The following is a 19,967-nucleotide window of genomic DNA, read 5'->3' on the forward strand; positions in this document are numbered from 1 at the left end:
TTCATATTATGTCCAAAGCAGGATTCAAAATATAAAAGTAGCACATCGACAAGCTTGCAGATCTGCTGCTCGTGATGCTTTTGTGTGACGCTGTAGGACGCAGTAGTCTGTCTGCAGGATCAAGTAGGGCAGTGGTTTTCAACACTTTTTGTATCAAGGCCCATTATTTATTGGACATTTGAGCCACGGACCACCATTTGAGTACCACAGACGAAAAACAGTCTAAGTCCAAATTTCAGACTGACCCCTCCACGAAAAGGCCTTGTTGTCCTGAACCCTTATCTATCATTTATATATTAAGGATCAATAGTGTGGACTTAGACTGTTATTCGTCTGTGGTACTCAGTGATGACATTTAGCCTAAAGAATATTTTGTTGTCCATGCTGTATTGATGTTGGTACCATTAGGAGATAACAGGCAAACTTTGATCAAAATGACAATTATCCTACATTCTCTAATTGTGACTTGTAAATTAAGTAATTAGATGTTTAACAATAATTTTACGCTCTCAAGAGTTAAAAATCTATTAGGGTCCATTTGGTTACCAACTTTCCATCATTTTGCTGGGGACCACCTGGAACCCCCTCAAGGACCACTGGTGGTCCCCGGACCACTGTTTGAAAACCAGTGAAGTAGGGAGTTGATTTACGAAAAAGAAAACACATGCTGTTGGGCAGCAGCGTTATATTATGCTGTTCACTCTGATATAGTAGATAGCTATAACACAAGACAGATGGAGGATTATGGAGCATATGGCGTATACAGTCAGTAGAGTGGGCATTATATTCTCTTTTCTATTATATCTCTATTATATATATTATACTCTCCAAGACGAGACCATATGAGAAGGGCTTTTCTGTGCGTGCTTGGAGAGAGGACAGTGAGGAGCTTGGGGACAGGACAGAGAAGAGAAAGCGTGTTTGTTTTTTTCATTCTGTTGGATTCCACAAATAAACAACATTCTTATCTTATTCTTATTCTTAAAGCTTCACATTGAATGCACAATCCAGGTGGTCCCAAGCTAAATGATGGAGAGTTTGAACCAAATGGGCCCTTATTAGTTCTTTAACTTTTGAGAGTGTAAAATGAAACCCGTATGAACCAAATTCATTTTACGTTCTCAAGAGTTATGTCATTGTTAAACATCTGCATTACTTAATTTACAAGAAGTCTACACAATTAGAGAATGGAATTGTGGACAAAATCCTATCCAACGATAACGTTAAAGTCTTTAGTTTTGGGTCAGCAAGTCAAATAGTGGTCCGTGGCTCAAATGCCGAATAAATAATGGGCCTTGAAATGAAAAGGGTTGAAAACCACTGCCTTGCACCGGATCTGCCAAACTGGTTCATGCACGTACGTCACGTACAGGAACCTCTCCATCAGTGTTTCTCGGTGTATCAAACTGGCATTCATTTAAATCCACCATGCACGGTTTTGGGGGAAAGTTCCACGACTTTGTCCAAAGAGACCTTTGAGCTATACTTATAGTTTGAAACATGAGTGTAAATGCATTGGAGGAGGACTAATGTGGCTGCCGGTGGCCGGTGGTATGAAACCGCTTATAAAACGCAGAGAAACACAGAGGCACACAGGAAGAGAGCAGAGCAGAGAGGGATAGTTTATCATCTGTTGTCGCCATTGTCGGGTGGAAATCTCATGAAATCTCATGTACTTTTCAGGATTCAAATTCAGAAATAGCAGATCTATAAGCTTTGCGCTGCATGCGATTCGAGCCTATACTGCATGTGGATCTGCTGTTTTTGATACTCATGTGACACTGCAGTATGTAGTAGTAAGTTTAAATATGGAGGTATAAGAGGTTTTTGCTCGACTGCAACACTATGCTCCATCTTACTACTCTGCTTTCTACTCTGCTTTCAGTAGATCTACCCCCTACTGTGTCTGAAATGCTGACTCTCGCTCTCTCTCTCTCACACACACACACACACACACACACACACACACACACACACACACACACACACACACACACACACACACACACACACACACACACACACAGGATGTGTTCTGCTTCACAGCAACACTGCTGATCCGTGGCCCTCTGCCTTGGCTCTGTCCCACACGCACACACAGCCGATGTAAATCTTCTATCTATAATTGCACCAAGTCTCTGTATGTCTGTAATCCATGTAACTCGGAAACCGTTTGCCCCCACCGACTTTAAATTCGACACACGTTCCACACCACCAACAGGGAGTGCAGTGCCGTCTGTCACACGGTTGTTCAGAACCAGCACAAAAGCCTCTGCCCAGGCTCTGGACAGGGCCCCTGCCCGGGCTCTGGACAGGGCCCCTGCCCAGGCTCTGGACAGGGCCCCTGTCCGGGATCTGGACAGGGCCCCTGCCCGGGCTCTGGACAGGGCCCCTGCCCAGGCTCTGGACAGGCTCCATATACTGTATGGAGCTGGTCTGTTCTGACATCACAATGTGTTCTGACATCGGCATATAGACTCATTATTTTGGCATGCCTGACAAAGAACTCCATATATGGGCATAAAAAGGACTCAATAACTGGGTGGGCCATGCTCATGCATTTTCAACTTGCATCGTTCCAAGTAGGCCAGTGCCCAATGGGCACCGCTCTAGTAAACTATAAATAGGCCTACATGTGCACAAGAAATGTACGTAGAATATATTTTTTAAGCAAGGACTCCGCAGTACCTTAACAAAGTAAAACATTTGATTGAGCAACTTTCCCAAACACTACTGGGTCTGGACCAATTGTGGGTCCCTTTATTTCCGAGGGGTGCTAGCCCCTCCTATATACAGGTTTAATATTTGTTTTTAGTTCAATGTTTGTTTTAAAAACGCCATTGACTGAGGACCGGGGACCCCCACACGGTACAGTTTCACCGCTCACTTTACACAGGTGTGATTTATTTTCTTTTTTTTGAGTGGTGTAAACCACTCCTACAACTGGCTTTGTTAGTCTGTGCAGAAAAAATGAGCATGGTTGCTATGTTCACCCTGTTCACCCGGGTGTGATTTCATTACGTCAGACATGATTTCATTACGTCAGACAGGTTATATAAGACCTTACACCACTCAGTTCACACGGGTGTGATTTTTTTTTTTTTAAAGATTTTGAAGATTTTGGGAACCTGAGGATATTCTTGTGAAGCACTGCCTGGTACCCAGCAAGCACGGTCAGGACCTGGACGAATTAGTGACTTAGTCTTTATTGTGTCATATCAAGTCAAACCAAGAGTAGTCATATCTGGCCCAGAATATCCCCTGATTTCAACCAACATACATTCTGCCCACTAAGACGGACGTCCCTAGATGAATCAGAGAGAGTCCGATCGAGGCCAGATTAACTTAAATCATATCATAACTAGTCAGATCTCACCCAGAATAATCTATATTATTTCAACTGGTGAAGACGTCCTGGAAATGACGTAAAGATCATCCCCATATGGGCTGTGATCTGGCCTAGTCCTTAACGTCACCGGAGTCACTCACCGGAGGACGTCATCATAACGTTGGAGTAGCACGTATACAGCTCTGTGTGGGGAATTAATGTGGTCACGTCAACCTCAACCCCCAGCTCTGTTCTTTACAATGAATGAGTGAGTCACACATTCTTACTGACGTGCGTGCGTGCGTGCGTGCGTGCGTGCGTGAGATGACTCCAGCACTCTGGTTGTCACCTGTTCCGATGATGATGCAAATCAATCATACGGTGACATGCGCGCGCGCGCGCCGCACACACACACACACACACACACACACACACACACACACACACACACACACACTGCTTTCTGTTTCCTGTCTACACTCTCGACCAAATGAAGTACCGGTATATAAAAAAAATAATACTGAAACAGATTTACGATCTTCTACAGAACAACCTACGGAAATGCCCAGCTGTGCTGCGCTGCGGGCTCCGTGTGTGTGTGTGTGTGTGTGTGTGTACATCTGCTATTTTTGAACCTTAAAAAATGCCTGAGTGTCCAAGTTGCTCCTTTACACCTGACAGGGGTCCTGGTTGGACGTAGCGCGTGGAAGGAACACGTTATTCCAACCAGTTCCTTTCCCCTCCATCAGGCACCCCGGCTGGCCAGGGGGAGGTAGGTAGTTTAGAGACCAGGATGACTGTATGTTTTTTGTGAGGGTATACCTACCCTAGGGGACACAGGGAGAACATGCAAACTCCACACAGAAAGGCCCTTTCGCCAACCCCACCTCGGGTATGGGCACTGATGACACTGAGGAGGAAACACGCCGCCAGCACCCACAGCGTCCCGAGCGGGAATCGAGCCCAGGACCTTCTAGCTGTGAGGCGACAGCACTACCAACTGTGCCACCGTGCCTTAAAATTGTATAGTTTTGAATTTGTTAATAAATATTCTCTTCTGGGGGTCTCTGGCACAAAACATTTTCAGATGGGGGTGGGGGCAAATATGCTGTATCATTTTGGGGGTTCATGCCTGGTAAATAGTCCTTAGTTTGGGGTCTGAGAGGCTAAATCTGTCAACATGTGTTCCGTGGCTCAACTGCTGAATAAATAAGGGGCCTTGATCTGACTGCATGTCAGAGGCGTATCTACAATAAGGCGAGGGCAGGCGTCCGCCTGTCCAAATCCATTTCTGGCCTGGCCAAAATCCATACAATGAGAAAAAAAGAGGACAAAAACAAGACATGAGAACTATTAGTGGACAGCTGATTGGCCGTCGCGGTAGAGCGCGACCCTCAATCACCCATTGGAATGTAAATGCAAGCCTTTCAGCCTTTGTATACTACTCGTCTGGCAGGTATATCTCTTTGAAAACCTTTAGTGCTACGATTGTGCGCGGGGAGACGACAATTAACACATCTTGCCTGCCCAAAATGTAATTCCTGGAAACGCCACTGCTGCATGTGTTACAGAATGGGCCTCGTGGTCTGAATGGGTAAACCAATGAGTGTGTGAGTATATGTAAAGGACCCGGTCGGTAGTATTGTTGCCTCACAGCTAGAAGGTCCTGGCTGGGTTCGATTCCCGCTATGGGGACACTGTGGATGCTGGGGGCGTGCTCTCTCCTCCACGTCATCAGTGCCCATAGCCCCATACCCGAGGCGGGGTTGGCGAAAGGGCCTTTCTGTGTGGCGTTTGCATGTTCTCCCCGTGTCGGTGCTCCCGCTTCGAATGGGATCAGTGTATTGAAACGGGGAAAATCAGGTGCAATCAGGCCTTTCAATAGACTGAGTAGACGTCTACCCGTCTACTCAGGTGCTCAGTAGGTTGATTCCTTCCTATTGTGTAGGTTGATCTGTGCAGTTTAATGCATCGCATGCAGCTACTGGAGCTCAGTAGGTGATCATTCCTTTCAATGCAGCCGTGGTGTCTACCGCGTCGAACATCGAACATGCACTGCTCCCGTGCTTGCGGTTATGTTTAGGTTAGGATTAGAGATAGGGATAGTAATTTCGGAACAAGGAACCTTCTGACTAACGACACGGCACCGCTCCAGTAGCTGCATGCGATGCATTAAACTGCACAGATCAACCTACACAATAGGAAGGAATCAACCTACTGAGCACCTGAGTAGACGGGTAGACGTCTACTCAGTCTATTGAAAGGCCTGATTGCACCTGATTTTCCCCGTTTCAATACACTGATCCCATTCGAAGCGGGTGGTCCCCTAGGGTAGGTACCCTCACAAAAAACATGCAGTAATCCTGGTCTCTATAAACTACCTCCCCCTGGCCAGCCGGGGCGCCTGATGGAGGGGAAAGGAACTGGTCGGAATAACACGTTCATTCTTCCACGCGCTACTGGGGGAAGCAGCTTGGACTCCTCATGCATAGAAGGAAGCATGAGGTCAGTCCGCTGCCCTCCCCAGGTTGGCAGAGGAAGTGTAGCGCCCAGGATTACATTAGATAATATTGACACTGGGTGAAAAAATGGGTTGCAAAATTGTGAGATAAAAAAAATGTATAAAAAAAAGTATGTAAAGGAGATCATGGACTGATGAGTGAGTAAGTATTTACAGTTTACACCAGAAGGTTTACATGGAAAGAGATTTGAATTCATTACTTCCTCTGTATGTAAAACCATGACGGCTATAGGTGATTCATGCTGCTCTCGATCCTCCAACACACGCACACATTCACATTCACATTCACATTCACGTTCAGAAGCCATGGAGGGATTGTCTCAGTGTCAGTGAAAGTCTCAGTGGTATCACAATGTCACTGTTGGTCTTCCATAGAAAGGTAGGGGAGTCTTCCTTCCGTGTGTGTGTGTGTGTGTGTGTGTGTGTGTGTGTGAGTGAGTGAGTGAGACGTATGTGTGTGTGACGTATGTGTGTGCATGTGTGAGCGTGAGCGAGAGAGGAAGAGAGAAGGAAATTGAGTGAGAGATGTGGTAGATGTGGTCAGGGCAGCTTACATTTGCGATAAACCCCTGACAACTTTTGGTATTCATACACAATTCCAAGGTGTTGTGTAAGCAAAAAAAAAAAGTCAATGTAATATTTTCCATTAAAATGACAAGGAAGTCATGCAGAAATCCCCTCTCTGTGTGTGTGTGTGTGTGTGTGTGTGTGTGTGTGTGTGTGTGTGTGTGTGTGTGTGTGCGTGCGTGCGTGCGTGCGTGCGTGCGTGCGTGCGTGCGTGCGTGCGTGCGTGCGTGCGCACACCAGCCTTCTAAGTCAGTGGTTTTCAACCAGTGGTCCTTGAGGGGGTTCCAGGTGGTCCACAACTAAATGAGAGTCGGTAACCAAATGGACCCTTATAGATCTTTAACTCTTGAGAGTGTACAATGAAACCAAACCCTTACGCCTTACGGGTCCATTTGGTGTCATTTTATGTTCTCAAGAGTTAATAGTATTGTTAAATATCTACATTACTTAATTTACAAGAAGTCTACACTTCTTGTAATATAGAAGAATTGTAATTTTTGATCAACGTTTGCCTGTTATCTCTCCTATACATATTCTTTAGTTTTGTGTCTGCAAGGTTAAATGTCATCAGATAGTGGTCTGTGGCTCAAACACTGAATAAAATAATGGCAGTAAGGGACAGGTCGAAATTTAAATAGGGATACCCCTGGAGGAAATGTATGTGCCCTGATATAAAATACCATCACCTTCCCTGTGAATGAAAATAAAAATCTAGTCCCCTCCCCTATTAACTAACATCACATTTACCTCAGTATTATTTATTCCTAACTTTAATCTGGTAGCGTTTTTAATATGTGAGAAAATAAAGTGACCGCAAAAATCACTGTCTGCTGTCAGGTTTGAAAACTGAATGAAAGAGCATGTGGATGCTCCTATGGTCACCCGGCAACACAAAAAACCTCACGGACCAATCACAGCCTGCCCACGGCGCATGAATACGAACAAATAATAGAATATAGAATCATAATAAAAATAATAACAATTAAAACTTTAAATCCAAGTTTCTCTATTATATTGGGGTGTCGGGTCCATTTTTCGTCCTAGATAAAACAAATAAAATGTATCGAAGTGAAACGATAAAGTAGTAAATAAAGTAGTAACTTGGAGGCGGGACTTGCGGCTCGCTGCGGACGTGCAGCATCGGGGTGGTGGTGGTTCGGCATATAAAGCGGCTGTGTGCGCCCAGGGAGCTGCTTTCTTTCTTTCCATCCATCGCTGCCTGGAGTTTAGTGTGCGTGTGTGTTTGCATGGAAGAGTCAGCACGGATGTCAAGTTAACAAACACTTGTCTGTACACTTGAATGCTTTCAGAGGACACCTTTGGAACTGTACGTACCGATTTTTGTCTTTAAAAAAAATGTAAAGACGTGTCTCTGTGTGTTGTGCTAATGCTGCTTCCATTTGTTCACGTGGGAACGGGTAATATGTAATATTCGGCTACACATGTGTCATTCTATCGGAGACGGACGGTGGCCACATGAAGGGCTACAAACTTTTCAAGTTTGAACGTCAAGGCTTCCATGTGTCGCTTAATTGTTATATTTTAATTCCATTGAAAACTAACCCCCTCTTTCTTTATACGAGTGTGTTTGCAATTTAGGGGGTTATTGTATTTTCGAGTTATGGATGATGCCATTGCCATGTAATAGAGTTTTAGTTTTCAAGGGGATACCTTTATGGCATTGTCCAGAATAACCATGTATAAATGCTTGTTTTATAGTGTTTTTTTTCCCCTTTTACGGGACTAAAAGTGAGTTAAAAGGTAAAACTCTCAAACATTGTAGGCTATAATAAGGCATCTCCAAATCGACAACTTGAACTATAGTGTTTGTTTAATTATAGCGTCGCCGAATGAGCCTGCCTGTTTTTTGGAAGGAGATGGATTATTTTTCGGGGCAGCCGTCGATTCTATTATCCTAATAATTTTATTATTGAGCACAAACGGGAGCTCTCATCATGTGCAGCAGCACTTGTGTGTTTTTCTGGAATGAAAGCTGTTCTAGAAGCCTCACCAATCCATTGTAGTTCGGAATGAGTTGCCCACATGTTCGCTTCCACATTCTGCTTTGAGACCGTGGTTTATAGGGCTAGCTCTCTCTCTCTCTGATCATTATGTAAGTCGGTGGTTTTCAACCCTTTTTATAAAGGTCCGTCCATTTATTTATTCAACAGTCAACAGACAGCCACTGTCGGGACAACCATTTGATGAGAATCTGACCCAAAACTAAAGAATATTTTGTTGTCTTAGTTTGGATAAGATTTTGTCCACAATTCCATAAAGCTTACTGTATTGGGGTAGGCTACCTATAGGAGAGATACGATCAAAAATAACGTTTTTCTAATTGTGTAGACTTCTTGTAAGTATTAAGATGTTTAACAATAAGAGTACAATGAAACACTCAAGTTAAAGCTCCAATAAGGGTCCAATTGGTTACCAACATCATTTAGCTGGGTACCACGGGCTGGAACCCTGTCAAGGTTAGTTAATCTGTGTGTGCCATCAGAATATGCTGAACCTGAGGGAAAGGTATATTTTATACTATATGTAGGTCTGCTACTACTACACAAGATAACAATTGTAAAACTGTCTCTTTTGGTGCGCCTCCTCATAATGCAGGAGTAATGTAGAAACATGCAACGGTAAGATGAAAAATGAGAGCGGAGATAAGGAGATAAAAGCAAAATGACTCATCTATGAAAGTCATATGGAGGCATGTCATTCATAATAAGTAGGCTAGTTGAAGCAGCAGTGTGTGCATTGCTGTGCAACAGCATTTTGACTGTGGGATGGAAACCTCATATGTCCAAAACGCTTACTTTTAAGGATTCAAATTCAAAAGTAGCAGATCTACAAGCTCAACACGTCGCTTTGTGCCACGCTTCGAGCTTGCAGAGCTGCTACTTTTATCAAAGTAGCATATAACAAAAACACAAAGTTACAATGTGGAGACAACAGGTTTCTGTCAGTTGGTTTTGACAAACTCTGATTTTGTCTTTTGAATTACACGCCATTGAAGACTAAGGGAACTAAAGAATTTCAATGACTGAAATAGGACTAAAACTAGTCTAGTCGACAAAATGTCAAAATCTTTTAGTCTTTAATATTCAACACAATTTTCACTGGTTTCTGCCCGACAGCAACAATCTACACTAGCATTGAATGAAGCCTCGGGTATCATCTTGCTAAAGGTCTTCAGTATGTCTGAAGTAAGTCCATTTAGAACCTCTCTGCTCTAAATGGTAAATGGACAGACTGGTTCATTTATATAGCGCTTTTATCCAAACTTTAAAGCTTTACATTGTGCATTACATTCACCCATTCATACACCGACGTCGGCGGAAACCATGCAAACATCGGGAGCAATTAGAGGTTCAGAGTCTTGCTCAAGGACACTTTGACACTAACTCTCTGTTCCTTCGCCTCTCTGACTCTCAGTTGACCTGAACTCTCTTTGGACTGTGGAAGATGGCCAACAAGGCGACGACCACGGCGACGGCCGAGACGACGAGCTCCGCTGCCGCCCCCGCCCCCTCGCACAGCAGTGTGCTGACCTGGGACCAGGTGAGCCGCCTGAACGACGTGCTGACGGAGACCGTGCCCGTGCACGGCCGCGGCAACTTCCCCACGCTGGAGATACGCCTCAAGGACATCGTGTGGCGCGTGCGGCAGCGCCTGGAGCGCAGCGGCATCGCCGTGAAGGACGTGCGCCTCAACGGCAGCACGGCCAGCCACGTGCTGGTGCAGGACGGCGGCGGCTGGAGCTACAAGGACCTGGACGTCATCTTCCGCGTGGACCTGCCGCGTGAGGCGGAGTTCCAGCGCATCAAGGATGTGGTGCTGGGCACGCTGCTGGACTTCCTGCCCGAGGGCGTGAACAAGGAGAAGATCACGCCCGCCACGCTGAAGGAGGCCTACGTGCAGAAGCTGGTCAAGGTCAGTTGGTGGCCAAGTACTACCCTATTGTGCTGAATATAAGAATATAAGACTGTTTTCTTTTCTTCCCCCAATGGAAATATCCTAAAAAAAAGGTTGTGTTATAATCGGGACACTGGACTATTTGACATTCAATGTTCTTTTTCCACAAATGAGTCTTGTATTGAAAAATGGGGGTTGTCTTATATTCGGCACAATACGGGTATATACATTTATTTTTTACTTGATTGTACAAAATGTCTTCTAAATCATGACAGTTTTCTGAAAAACCTAATGTTTCTATGCCTGTGCCAGGGCTGGCACACTTAAAATGTGCTTAAAGTACCAAACGTAAAAGTAATCGTGCAGAATTTTAAAGTTTTCAAATATAAACATTTCGGCCTTTTGAAAATGGCATATCAACAAACTCACAATGCGACGCAATGAGCTTGTAGATCTGCTATTGTCAAATGGCCGAAATGTTGAAGAGGTTAATGTATGTTTTGTAACAATAATCCAAACTACAAAGTAATTCATGTTTTCAAATGTAGTGAAAGTACAATATTTGGATCCGAGATGTAGTGGAGTGAAAGAGTTGGTGTCGAAGTGTCCTTGAGCAAGACACTGAACCCCTAATTGCTCCCGCTGTGCAGGTTGATGCCTTGCATGATTCCTCTGCCATTGGTGTATAAATGGATGAATGTAATGCACAGTCGATGTAAAGCACCTTCTCAAGTAACGTACAAATGGCTCAATATTGTATTTGGAGTACAGTAAATATGTTTACTGACTTCCCCCCCCGACTGGTCCTCAGGTGCACACGGAGCAGGACCGCTGGAGCCTCATCTCGCTCTCCAACAACGACGGGCGCAACGTGGAGCTCAAGTTCGTCGACTCGATCCGCCGGCAGTTCGAGTTCAGCGTGGACTCCTTCCAGATCGTGCTGGACTCTGTGCTCGCCTACTACGAGCTGGCGGGCGCCGCCGCCACCCCCATGTCGCGCGCCTTCCACCCCACTGTGGTCGGCGAGAGCGTGTACGGCGACTTCCAGGCGGCCCTGGGCCACCTGCGCAACAAGCAGATCGCCACCAAGCGGCCCGAGGAGATCCGCGGCGGCGGCCTCCTCAAGTACTGCAACCTGCTGGTGCGCAACTTCCGGCCCACGGACGAGGAGGAGTTCAAGGCGCTGGAGCGCTACATGTGCTCGCGCTTCTTCATCGACTTCCCGGACATTGGCGAGCAGCAGCGCAAGGTGGAGGCCTACCTGCAGAGCCACTTTGTGGGCGAGGAGCGCAGCAAGTACGACTACCTCACCATCCTGCGCCGCGTGGTCAACGAGAGCACCGTGTGCCTCATGGGCCACGAGCGGCGGCAGACACTTCACCTCATCTCGCTCATGGCGTTCCGCGTGCTGGCCGAGCAGAGCGCCATCCCCGACGCCTCCAGCGTCACATGCTACTACCAGCCGGCGCCGTACGTCCGCGACCACAACTTCAGCAACTACTACGTGGCCAACCAGAACATTCCCACGTGGCTGCCGTGTAACTGACTAAAGACAGAGACGAGAGGAGAGGAGAGGAGAGGGAGTCTGAGTGGATAATAGACGGGACATGATGATGCTGCTTCTATACGGGAAGGAGAGTGAGAGAGACGAGGGAAAATGTGCCCAGAAAATCTAGATTAAGGCCATGAAAGGAGTTTCTTTTCTTTTTTCCCTTTTCCCCCCTTTTTCCCAGGCATAAAGGATTATATTTAAATGGACAAGTTTTCTTCTTTTCACTTTGTTTTTTGGACTCCCTTCTCCGTTTTCCTCATTCCTTATACCAAAGTGTCGGTCGTTGGATGGATCTAAGTGGTACTTTTAAGTGTTATTTAGATTTTTTTTTCTTTCTTCCATCCCCCCCTCCCCCCAAAAGAATCCCCTGTGCTCCTCCCTATGTCCAGTTTAAGGACATCTTGGTCACAATGATGTCCATGGTGCCTTAACCCCATCTTTAGCCCTCCCCCTCATTCCTTCATGGTATTAACATGAATTTTGGTCCATCTATGAAGTAAAGTAAGAAATTGTTAGGCCTTTATATTTGGTTTTCTCCTGTATATTTGGGAAGAATATGTTGTCAAATTATTGAATAAGAAAAAAAAAAAAAAGCAGAAAATTTTGAAATGAGGAAAAAAAGTATAAAAGCAAGAAGGCCAAAAAAAATAAAATAGGGGAAAGAAAATGATGGCCGAGCACAGCTGTTAGAAGGTGATAAATGATGTGGTTTGTTTAGTTCACCTGGTGAGCCAACCCTTGTTTGCTGGTCAGCGTTTGGGGATTTGGTACGACGAGACGCCCATGACTTTATCTCGGCTCCGACCTCTCCTTTTCGGACATGCGAGGAGTTGCCGATTTTGTTTTTATATTACTGAATAATGAATTGATAATTTTTGAAGTGCAAATGGGGGAGGGAGGGGGAGGGGGAAGCCCTCTGTCAAAAATGTCCCTTGCAGGCATTTGTACTCGCCAGGCTGCCAAGAGTTGACTGTGTAGAAAATGTGTATCGTCTCTGTCGGGGCAGAAACATGTTATAGTCCATATTCTTTTTTTTCTTCTTAAATTAATGATCATACGACGGCGTCGCACGAAAGCCTCTAAAGTAGCAGATCCACAAGATCGAAATGTGGCGTAAAGCGATGCGTTTTGAGCTTGTAGAGCCGCTACTTTTGACACAGAGTTTTGAAATCGTGAAAAGTAACCGTCTTGGACATGAGGTCTCCACCCCACAGAGACGAATATGTAGCCTATCTTTTCTTCTCTGTGAATCCCTTTTCTTTTCTTCTTTTTTTAGTTTTGTTTTGTTTTTTTGTTAATTAGTTAAGCCCTTTTATTCAGTCAAGACTGAAATACTGAAGTGACCCACATTTATACTTTGTTCACTGGTAGTGGCAGAAATTATGTATGCTCACAGCACTGTGATCTTGTACTGTACATCTGCTATTTCCGGTGAGCGGTGCACGACCAAGTATAGATGGGGGGGCTCGTGCTGAAGATTTCACTTGAGGCTTCCGTGTCCCTTTTTGTTCCCGTTTCTTCTATACCTTGTATTACCTTCTCTTCAGACCTCAGAAGCCGGCCTGAGTGACACGTGTGTGTGTGTGTGTGTGTGTGTGTGTGTGAGAGAGTGTGTGTAGTGGGGCCCACTGGGTGAGAGTACAGGGCCTGGCGGATTCTCCCTGAATGTGAGCTTGGCTCTGATTCTTGTGGAGAGTGTGAGGCACACTGACTGACTGGCTACCCTTATAAGGAGCAGCACATGGCAGGATAGCAGGTCACCCCCTTCTGCACTTTGCAGGCCCTTTGCAGGCTCTGTGACGTCCCCCGAAACGCGATCCTGAGTCCCGTGGCAGCCCCCCAGCAACTGTCCCTTTTTGACTCGAGCCCAGGGGGGGTATAATTATCTTTTTGAAGGGGGCGGTATCATAAGGGTTGTGCTGGTGATACATAGTCGCTGGGACGTCACCTTTTACATGTGCCCAGAGAGCTGATTCACTTCCCTTCGCGGAATCCTGGCTCTATTTTTATACACTGCGGTTAAATGAACGCCCATGGTTGGTGTTGCTTGACCTGCACGTCAAGTGGAACGTTACCAAGTGTCAGCCAGAGGAATCCCGCTTCTCACTCTGGACAATTTTAGCTCTACAACTGACATTTGAGTCCTTAGAATCCCCCACTCGTACCCCCCCAAACCCCACATATCTCCATAGATGTGACAGAGCTAACTTTGAATTCCTTCCGACCCACCCACACCCCAAATCTGTTCCATTCTATCTAGCTGTGAATTTCTATTTTCAGCCCAACAAACTGCTCTGCCCTCAGCCCAGTGCAGTGGACGGGGGCTAGCCCTAGCTAGCACACATTATTTTTGGATCTTGGCAACCAGCGATGGCGTATCTTGGCTTTGTATGAGTGGTGACTTATACACCTATTGCTCTCTCTCTCTCTCTCTCTCCCCCCCTCTCTCACGCCCTCGCCCTCTCACTCTCACTCTCACTCTCACTCTCTCTCACTCTCTCTCTCACACACTTTGACTCCTGCATGGATTAGGGGTTCACACTCAAGAGAAGTTGCTCTCCTTGTGTCAGTGTCATCCGCTGGGCTTTCTGTCGTTCCTCTTCCATTCACAGATAGCGGCTCACTCGCTCCCCAGCTGTTCCTGCTCTTCTTACCAGAGCCTGTTGTGAGCAACAAGTGTATCCAGATAACAGATATGACCCCCCCCCCACAGGCCCTCTCCGCCCCACTCGCTCCCTTATCTGGTTTGCACACAGGACCTGGCAGGTTGGAGGAATTCAATTCTCTCTTTCGCGCTCTCTCACACACACGTTCTCTCTCTGTGTCACTTATCTGGTTGGTTTGGGGGAACACGGTGGAGGCAGGGGGTCAGCGTGGCCTGTTTGGTAGAAGGTCCCACCCCCCCAGGTCAGGGCACTTTGTGCTGGCTCACTTTGTCACAAAACACACACACACACACACACACACACGTCTGGTTGGCTCGGCCTAGGTGAAACATTTCCATCTGTGGACCAAAGTCTCTTACTAGCACAGAACCAGCATTATTCTCAGCGCTCAAGTGCCTTTCATTTTCAAGTGGTTTAGAGGGTTTGGAGAGGATGGCTGTCAAGTCGGGATAGCAGTTTTTCTTTTATTTTCCACATTTTTGTTTTATTTCTCTCTTCTGAAATGTTGACGCCTCACTTTTGCAGCATTTGTAATTTCTTTGGCAAGTTTAGATTTTTGGTTTGGGGTGGAATTTGTAATCTACTTGTTCCAGCATTTTTATATCCATTTAGAATTATCGATTGAGGCTTTTTTGTAATTTGAATTGGATGCATTTCTTTGTTCTGAACTAGAATAATAACTAGAACTTATCTGCATTGTCATTCCAGTATCACGTACTAGTCGGCCTTTTTAAACCCCCTTCTTGCCCCTTTCTTATCTAAAGCTACAGATACAGTTCGGGGGGCCTTGCTGTTCTCACTTCTCAGCCTCATAAACTTCACAAACCCTCTTTGATTGCTCTTGTAAAGTAGCTTGTTGGTTAATATCGTCCGCATGGCTATGCTAACGCCCCCGGTCTATGCTTTGTGGTATGATGGCAGCATCTGGCATTGAACATAGATCGACAAGCCCACAACGTGTTGCGGATGCGATACCTTGTGGTCTTGTTGATCTGCTAGGTTTACCAAAAAAGATATGTATGCCCACATTTTCTAAATTCTTCGGAAGGGACATCAAGGGAAGTTCTGTGTCACCAAACGAACCAAAGCGACAACCTTAAGTGCACTGACGAAAGCCATTGATGATGTCATAGAAAATGCGGTTCTTATGATAGCACTTTACGAGACCTTGTTAGGGGCGGAAAAAAAATAACTCCAAACCCAGTCCAGCTGAGAGGGTTGTGAATGTGAATAAGCTATTGTGGCTGTTTGCCAGAGAGATGAGCTGCATCTCAGGGAGATTGAGTGAGTGTGTGTGTGTGTGTGTGTGTGTGTGCGTTTTCAAGGGCTTATAGCTTCTATTTTTCTTTTCTTTTTTGAGTATTGGCTAGCTGGCAGATGTGTGGTAATTAATTGTAAGTTTGCTTGCCCCTTGTTGAATCTCAAGAAATCCCCTTCCTGTAACACTGATCACGGACGGCCTCTGTGTTTGTAGTGGTTTTTGTCTACCCTAGTAGTAGTTGGAACTCTTGTGACCTTTCTTGTACTTCTCCCCCCCCCCCCCCCCCCCCCCCCCCCCCACACACACACATATTGGTCATGCCTTAAAGGGTTAGTTCACCCAAAATTGTAAATGTTTCCCCCTATTGATTACTCACCCCATGGAGACTTGAATTCATGGATAGATAGACAATAATTTGATGACCAGCAGTGGTTCCCTATGGAGACACAAAGAATACCCTTTGTCTCCATAGAGAACCACTGCCAGACATCAATCCTATTGACTTAGGAATGTGACAAACGCACCTTTTTTCTCTTTTTTTGGGTGAGCTATCCCTAAATTGGTAGGAACTAGTGGTCTGGGATTTAACACTGCGGCCGCATCTTGTTTCCTATTCAGTTATCACTCACAGACTGCAGCTTCAGTCGGTACGCCGACTCACTTGCGTACTGGGAGTGATGCTTGATTTATTATACTTGGTGTTTCGCATCGGGAAAATGGCCGATCAGATCTACAAGCTCAGCGGTGAGCTTGTAGGGCTGTATTCCGTTGCGTGTCATGATGGCACAGCCGACTATATCAAGCTCAAGATCTTTTGAGACTATGCTGTATGAGGCAGCTACTCTGAACACCAGCAAACCCAACGGGTCAGAGCTTCAGATGCTCCACTCACTGTCCACCACAAGGACTGCAATGTGGGGGACTAAGGAGGGGCTTATGTACCAAACTTATAGCTCCCTTTTTTTTAATCTCTCCTATTTGACTCTCCTCCTGACTCGGTGAGCGAGGGTCAAAGAAAACGAGACTCGGTGGAACCTTGTCCTGTTTTCTAGAACGATGGTTCTCAAAGCAGCGTCCAGGAACTCTCTGGGGGTTCCTTGATCTGTAACTCTATGACGGTGTACAAATGGAACCAAATGGACTCTACTTAACGGGTCCATATGTACACTGTTGGAGTTGAAATGTAAAAGTTTGCGAACCTTTGAGAAGGCTGATCGAAAGGATCCAGCCCTTGAAGGTTGCGTGAATCATAAGGTACCTCTTGTGCCTTGCCCTCCAGCCTCTCTCTCTAGTGTGTTTACAGCGTCCGTTCTCTGAGAACGCCCAACGGCTCGCTTTTTTTACGAGCCAGATGTGCTTTATCTCTTTCTTTTTTTTATTTTTTTTTTAACCCCAGAGGTAAAGAGAGGGCATGAGGGCGGCGTTTGGGGTCGACAGGGTTCACAGGCAATGCTATCACTACCCGCTTTGTGTGGGTCTTTGTATAATTATTAATTACGCACACACGTGTTATTGAAATGAAATGAAACCTTGGCGATGATGATGTGCATTCTGTCCGTTTTATTTCTTTAAATTCTTCCCCCCCCCCCTCTTTCTCTACTCCTGCCACTTTTTTGTGTGTGCTGTAATTCCATGCGATTGGTGTCTCAGTGTTAATCGCCCCCCTTCCCCTCTTGACTGGCCATCCATGGTTCCTGTGCTCTGTGCGGCCGGGGGCTTCCGTTGGTGTATTAGTGCTGTGTGTGTGTGTGTGTGTGTGTGTGTGTGTGTGTGTGTGTGTGTACACATCACCTGTATATATGTTTTGTGTCATTCTTAATTTTCCAATGGGGCGGCTGATGTCGTCATTGGGTATTCTTGTAGATTGTTAGCGTTGGCTATTCAAATATGGCAGATCTACAAGCTCTCAGCACGGCACGAAGTGGCGTGCCGTGAGCTTGTACGTCTTGTTGTTTTTGGAAAGAGCAAGTCTTACGCCATTGGGAATGTGATTGAGCCCTTTATTTTGACGCTCTCCTGCTTTCCTCTGCATGAAGAGCTTTGTGGAATTTGTCGCAGCACATTGTGTGTGTGTGTGTGTGTGTGTGTGTGTGTGTGTGTGTGTGTGTGTGTGTGTGTGATGGAGAGCGAGGGAATGTGTATTCATGTATATTGTTCGTGTGCTTGTTTTGTATGCAAGGGTGTCTGTGGAATAAGAGTTAGAAAATGGGTTTGGCGGGGAAAAAATATGAAATTTGTCGCACTATATATATATATATATTATATATCTATTTTTTTGAAATAGTTAATACAAAAAGAGTTCCTTTGTCAGATTTATGAATTATGGCTCTGATGGTGATGTTGATGGTTGCCACCATTTATTACTATTTCATTTCTCAGCACTTTTACCTCACTGGTTTTCCTTTTGGGTGGAAATGTACATCAGGAAAATGTGTTTGAAGAGGAAATCATGAATAAACAAAAGTATTAAAATGCACCGCTGCTTTTTATTTTCTTTGTGTTCTCAGTTAAGCTGTGGTTGAACTCATTTTATAAATACCACTATAGAAATACTGTTGCGAGTAAAAGGCCTCCCATTTATTTTGTACTTTTACTCGAGTCAAATTCTGAATTCGACTTGAGTAAAAGTAAAAACTATTTTTGAATAGCCAAAGAAGTATTGTGGTTAATGTATGTTTTATAATCTAAATCTGCAAAGTAAACAAGTTTTTCAAATGATGGAGTAATAGTAGAGTAAAAAGTGCAATATTTGCTTCGGAGATGTGGAGTAGTTTCGACAAATGGAAATGCAATGTGAAATTCCTCAATATTGTTCTTAGTTCTTGTGTAAACATTCTTTGTTAATATTCCACCACCAAAGCCTAGTTCGGACCAAGGAAGTGCGCAGAGACAAACCCGCTTTCATCCATATTTATACTTGTTGTATGACGGGTGTGACGGGCTGAAACTAGCCGATCTACAAGGTCGCGTTGTGTGTCTTGAGAAAATACGGCTATTTTCCACTAATACTGTTAAAGGACAACTTTTCAACCAAGGTTCATGTTTTAGGTTATTAGAGAAAGTAAACGATGAGTTTTTGCTGCTTTCTTTCATTTTAACGATTTAGCCTTTTTTTTTTTTTTTTTTTATTATTATTATTATAGTCCTAGAACCCAGGAAATTACATCTGGCCACAGTAGTTAACTTGTTTTCCATGTGTCTGAACGAACAACTGACTACTAGGGGGCTGCCATACTATGTCATAGTCTTAATATGTCCGTTTGTCACCTCCCCCTTCACATTAAATAGATCCCATGATCTTTTGTGGCCAGATGTAATTTCCTGGGGTCCAGTAGGACTATAGTAAATAATAAAGAAATTGCTGTAAAAAGAAATGAAAATATAAAGAGACATATTTAGCCACACTTAACTTTCTCTAATGACCTAAAACATTAACCTTGGTTGGCTGTGTGTGGAATAGGCTATATGCACAAATTGCACATACAACATTTTGGAAAGAACTTTGGCCTCTTCCTTCACAGGTGTTACCCATGATACTAATGAAGGCTCTGTTCCAGTCTGGTCAAACATTCAGGGTGATGCTATTGTGCATGTTGGCTCACTGGGAACACTCTGCTACACCAGTGAGTCTCAAAGTGTCCTTGAGTGGCTTCCAAACTGCCCTGTTTGTGGCGTGTAACTCTTGAGAGTGGATACAAATTTTGGAACGGGTCCATTTGGTTCCATTTGTACACTCTCAGAGTTATGGGGTTCCTTGAAATTAAAAAGTTTGAGAGCCCACTGCACACTAAATGGAACAGAGCCTTAATTAGTATCGTCGATAACGCATTGACGCCTGTGAAGGAAGCTGCCCAGAAGAAGGAAGTTATTCTGTGTGCATAGAGCCCATTAAGCCTGCCTCCCTTGTAGATGCTGCTGTGGATCGCTCCTCCTGGCGTGGACTCCGACAACTAGCAGAGGAGAACCGACTGAAACATTGCCTGGCAAAAAGTCGGAAAAGGAAGTTGGCCAAGTCTGCACCTTCCCCAGCGGTGTCTGGGTCACGTTATCACTTGCCCTGTCTGTGGCAGACTGTGCATCCTGCATTGGACAGACTACACGGTCATCACAGGACCCACACATTCTAGAAGTCCTCATCGACCACGATGGACTAGCTC

The 19,967-nt window shown here is 45.1% G+C and overlaps 1 protein-coding gene across 1 annotated transcript; it reads left to right on the top strand.

Annotated features, from left to right (window-relative positions):
* The first annotated feature begins 7,618 nt into the window (after nucleotides 1-7,618).
* tent5c (terminal nucleotidyltransferase 5C) lies at nucleotides 7,619-18,286 on the top strand. Its single transcript, XM_079518554.1, has 3 exons — nucleotides 7,619-7,743; nucleotides 9,852-10,349; nucleotides 11,143-18,286. Exons 2-3 carry the CDS (start codon nucleotides 9,882-9,884, stop codon nucleotides 11,875-11,877), a joined length of 1,203 nt encoding a protein of 400 aa, XP_079374680.1. The 5' UTR covers nucleotides 7,619-7,743; nucleotides 9,852-9,881; the 3' UTR covers nucleotides 11,878-18,286.
* Nucleotides 18,287-19,967: the final 1,681 nt, after the last annotated feature.

This window comes from Electrona antarctica, assembly GCF_951216825.1.
Source record: "Electrona antarctica genome assembly, chromosome: 13".
NCBI classification, from domain to species: Eukaryota; Metazoa; Chordata; class Actinopteri; order Myctophiformes; family Myctophidae; genus Electrona; species Electrona antarctica.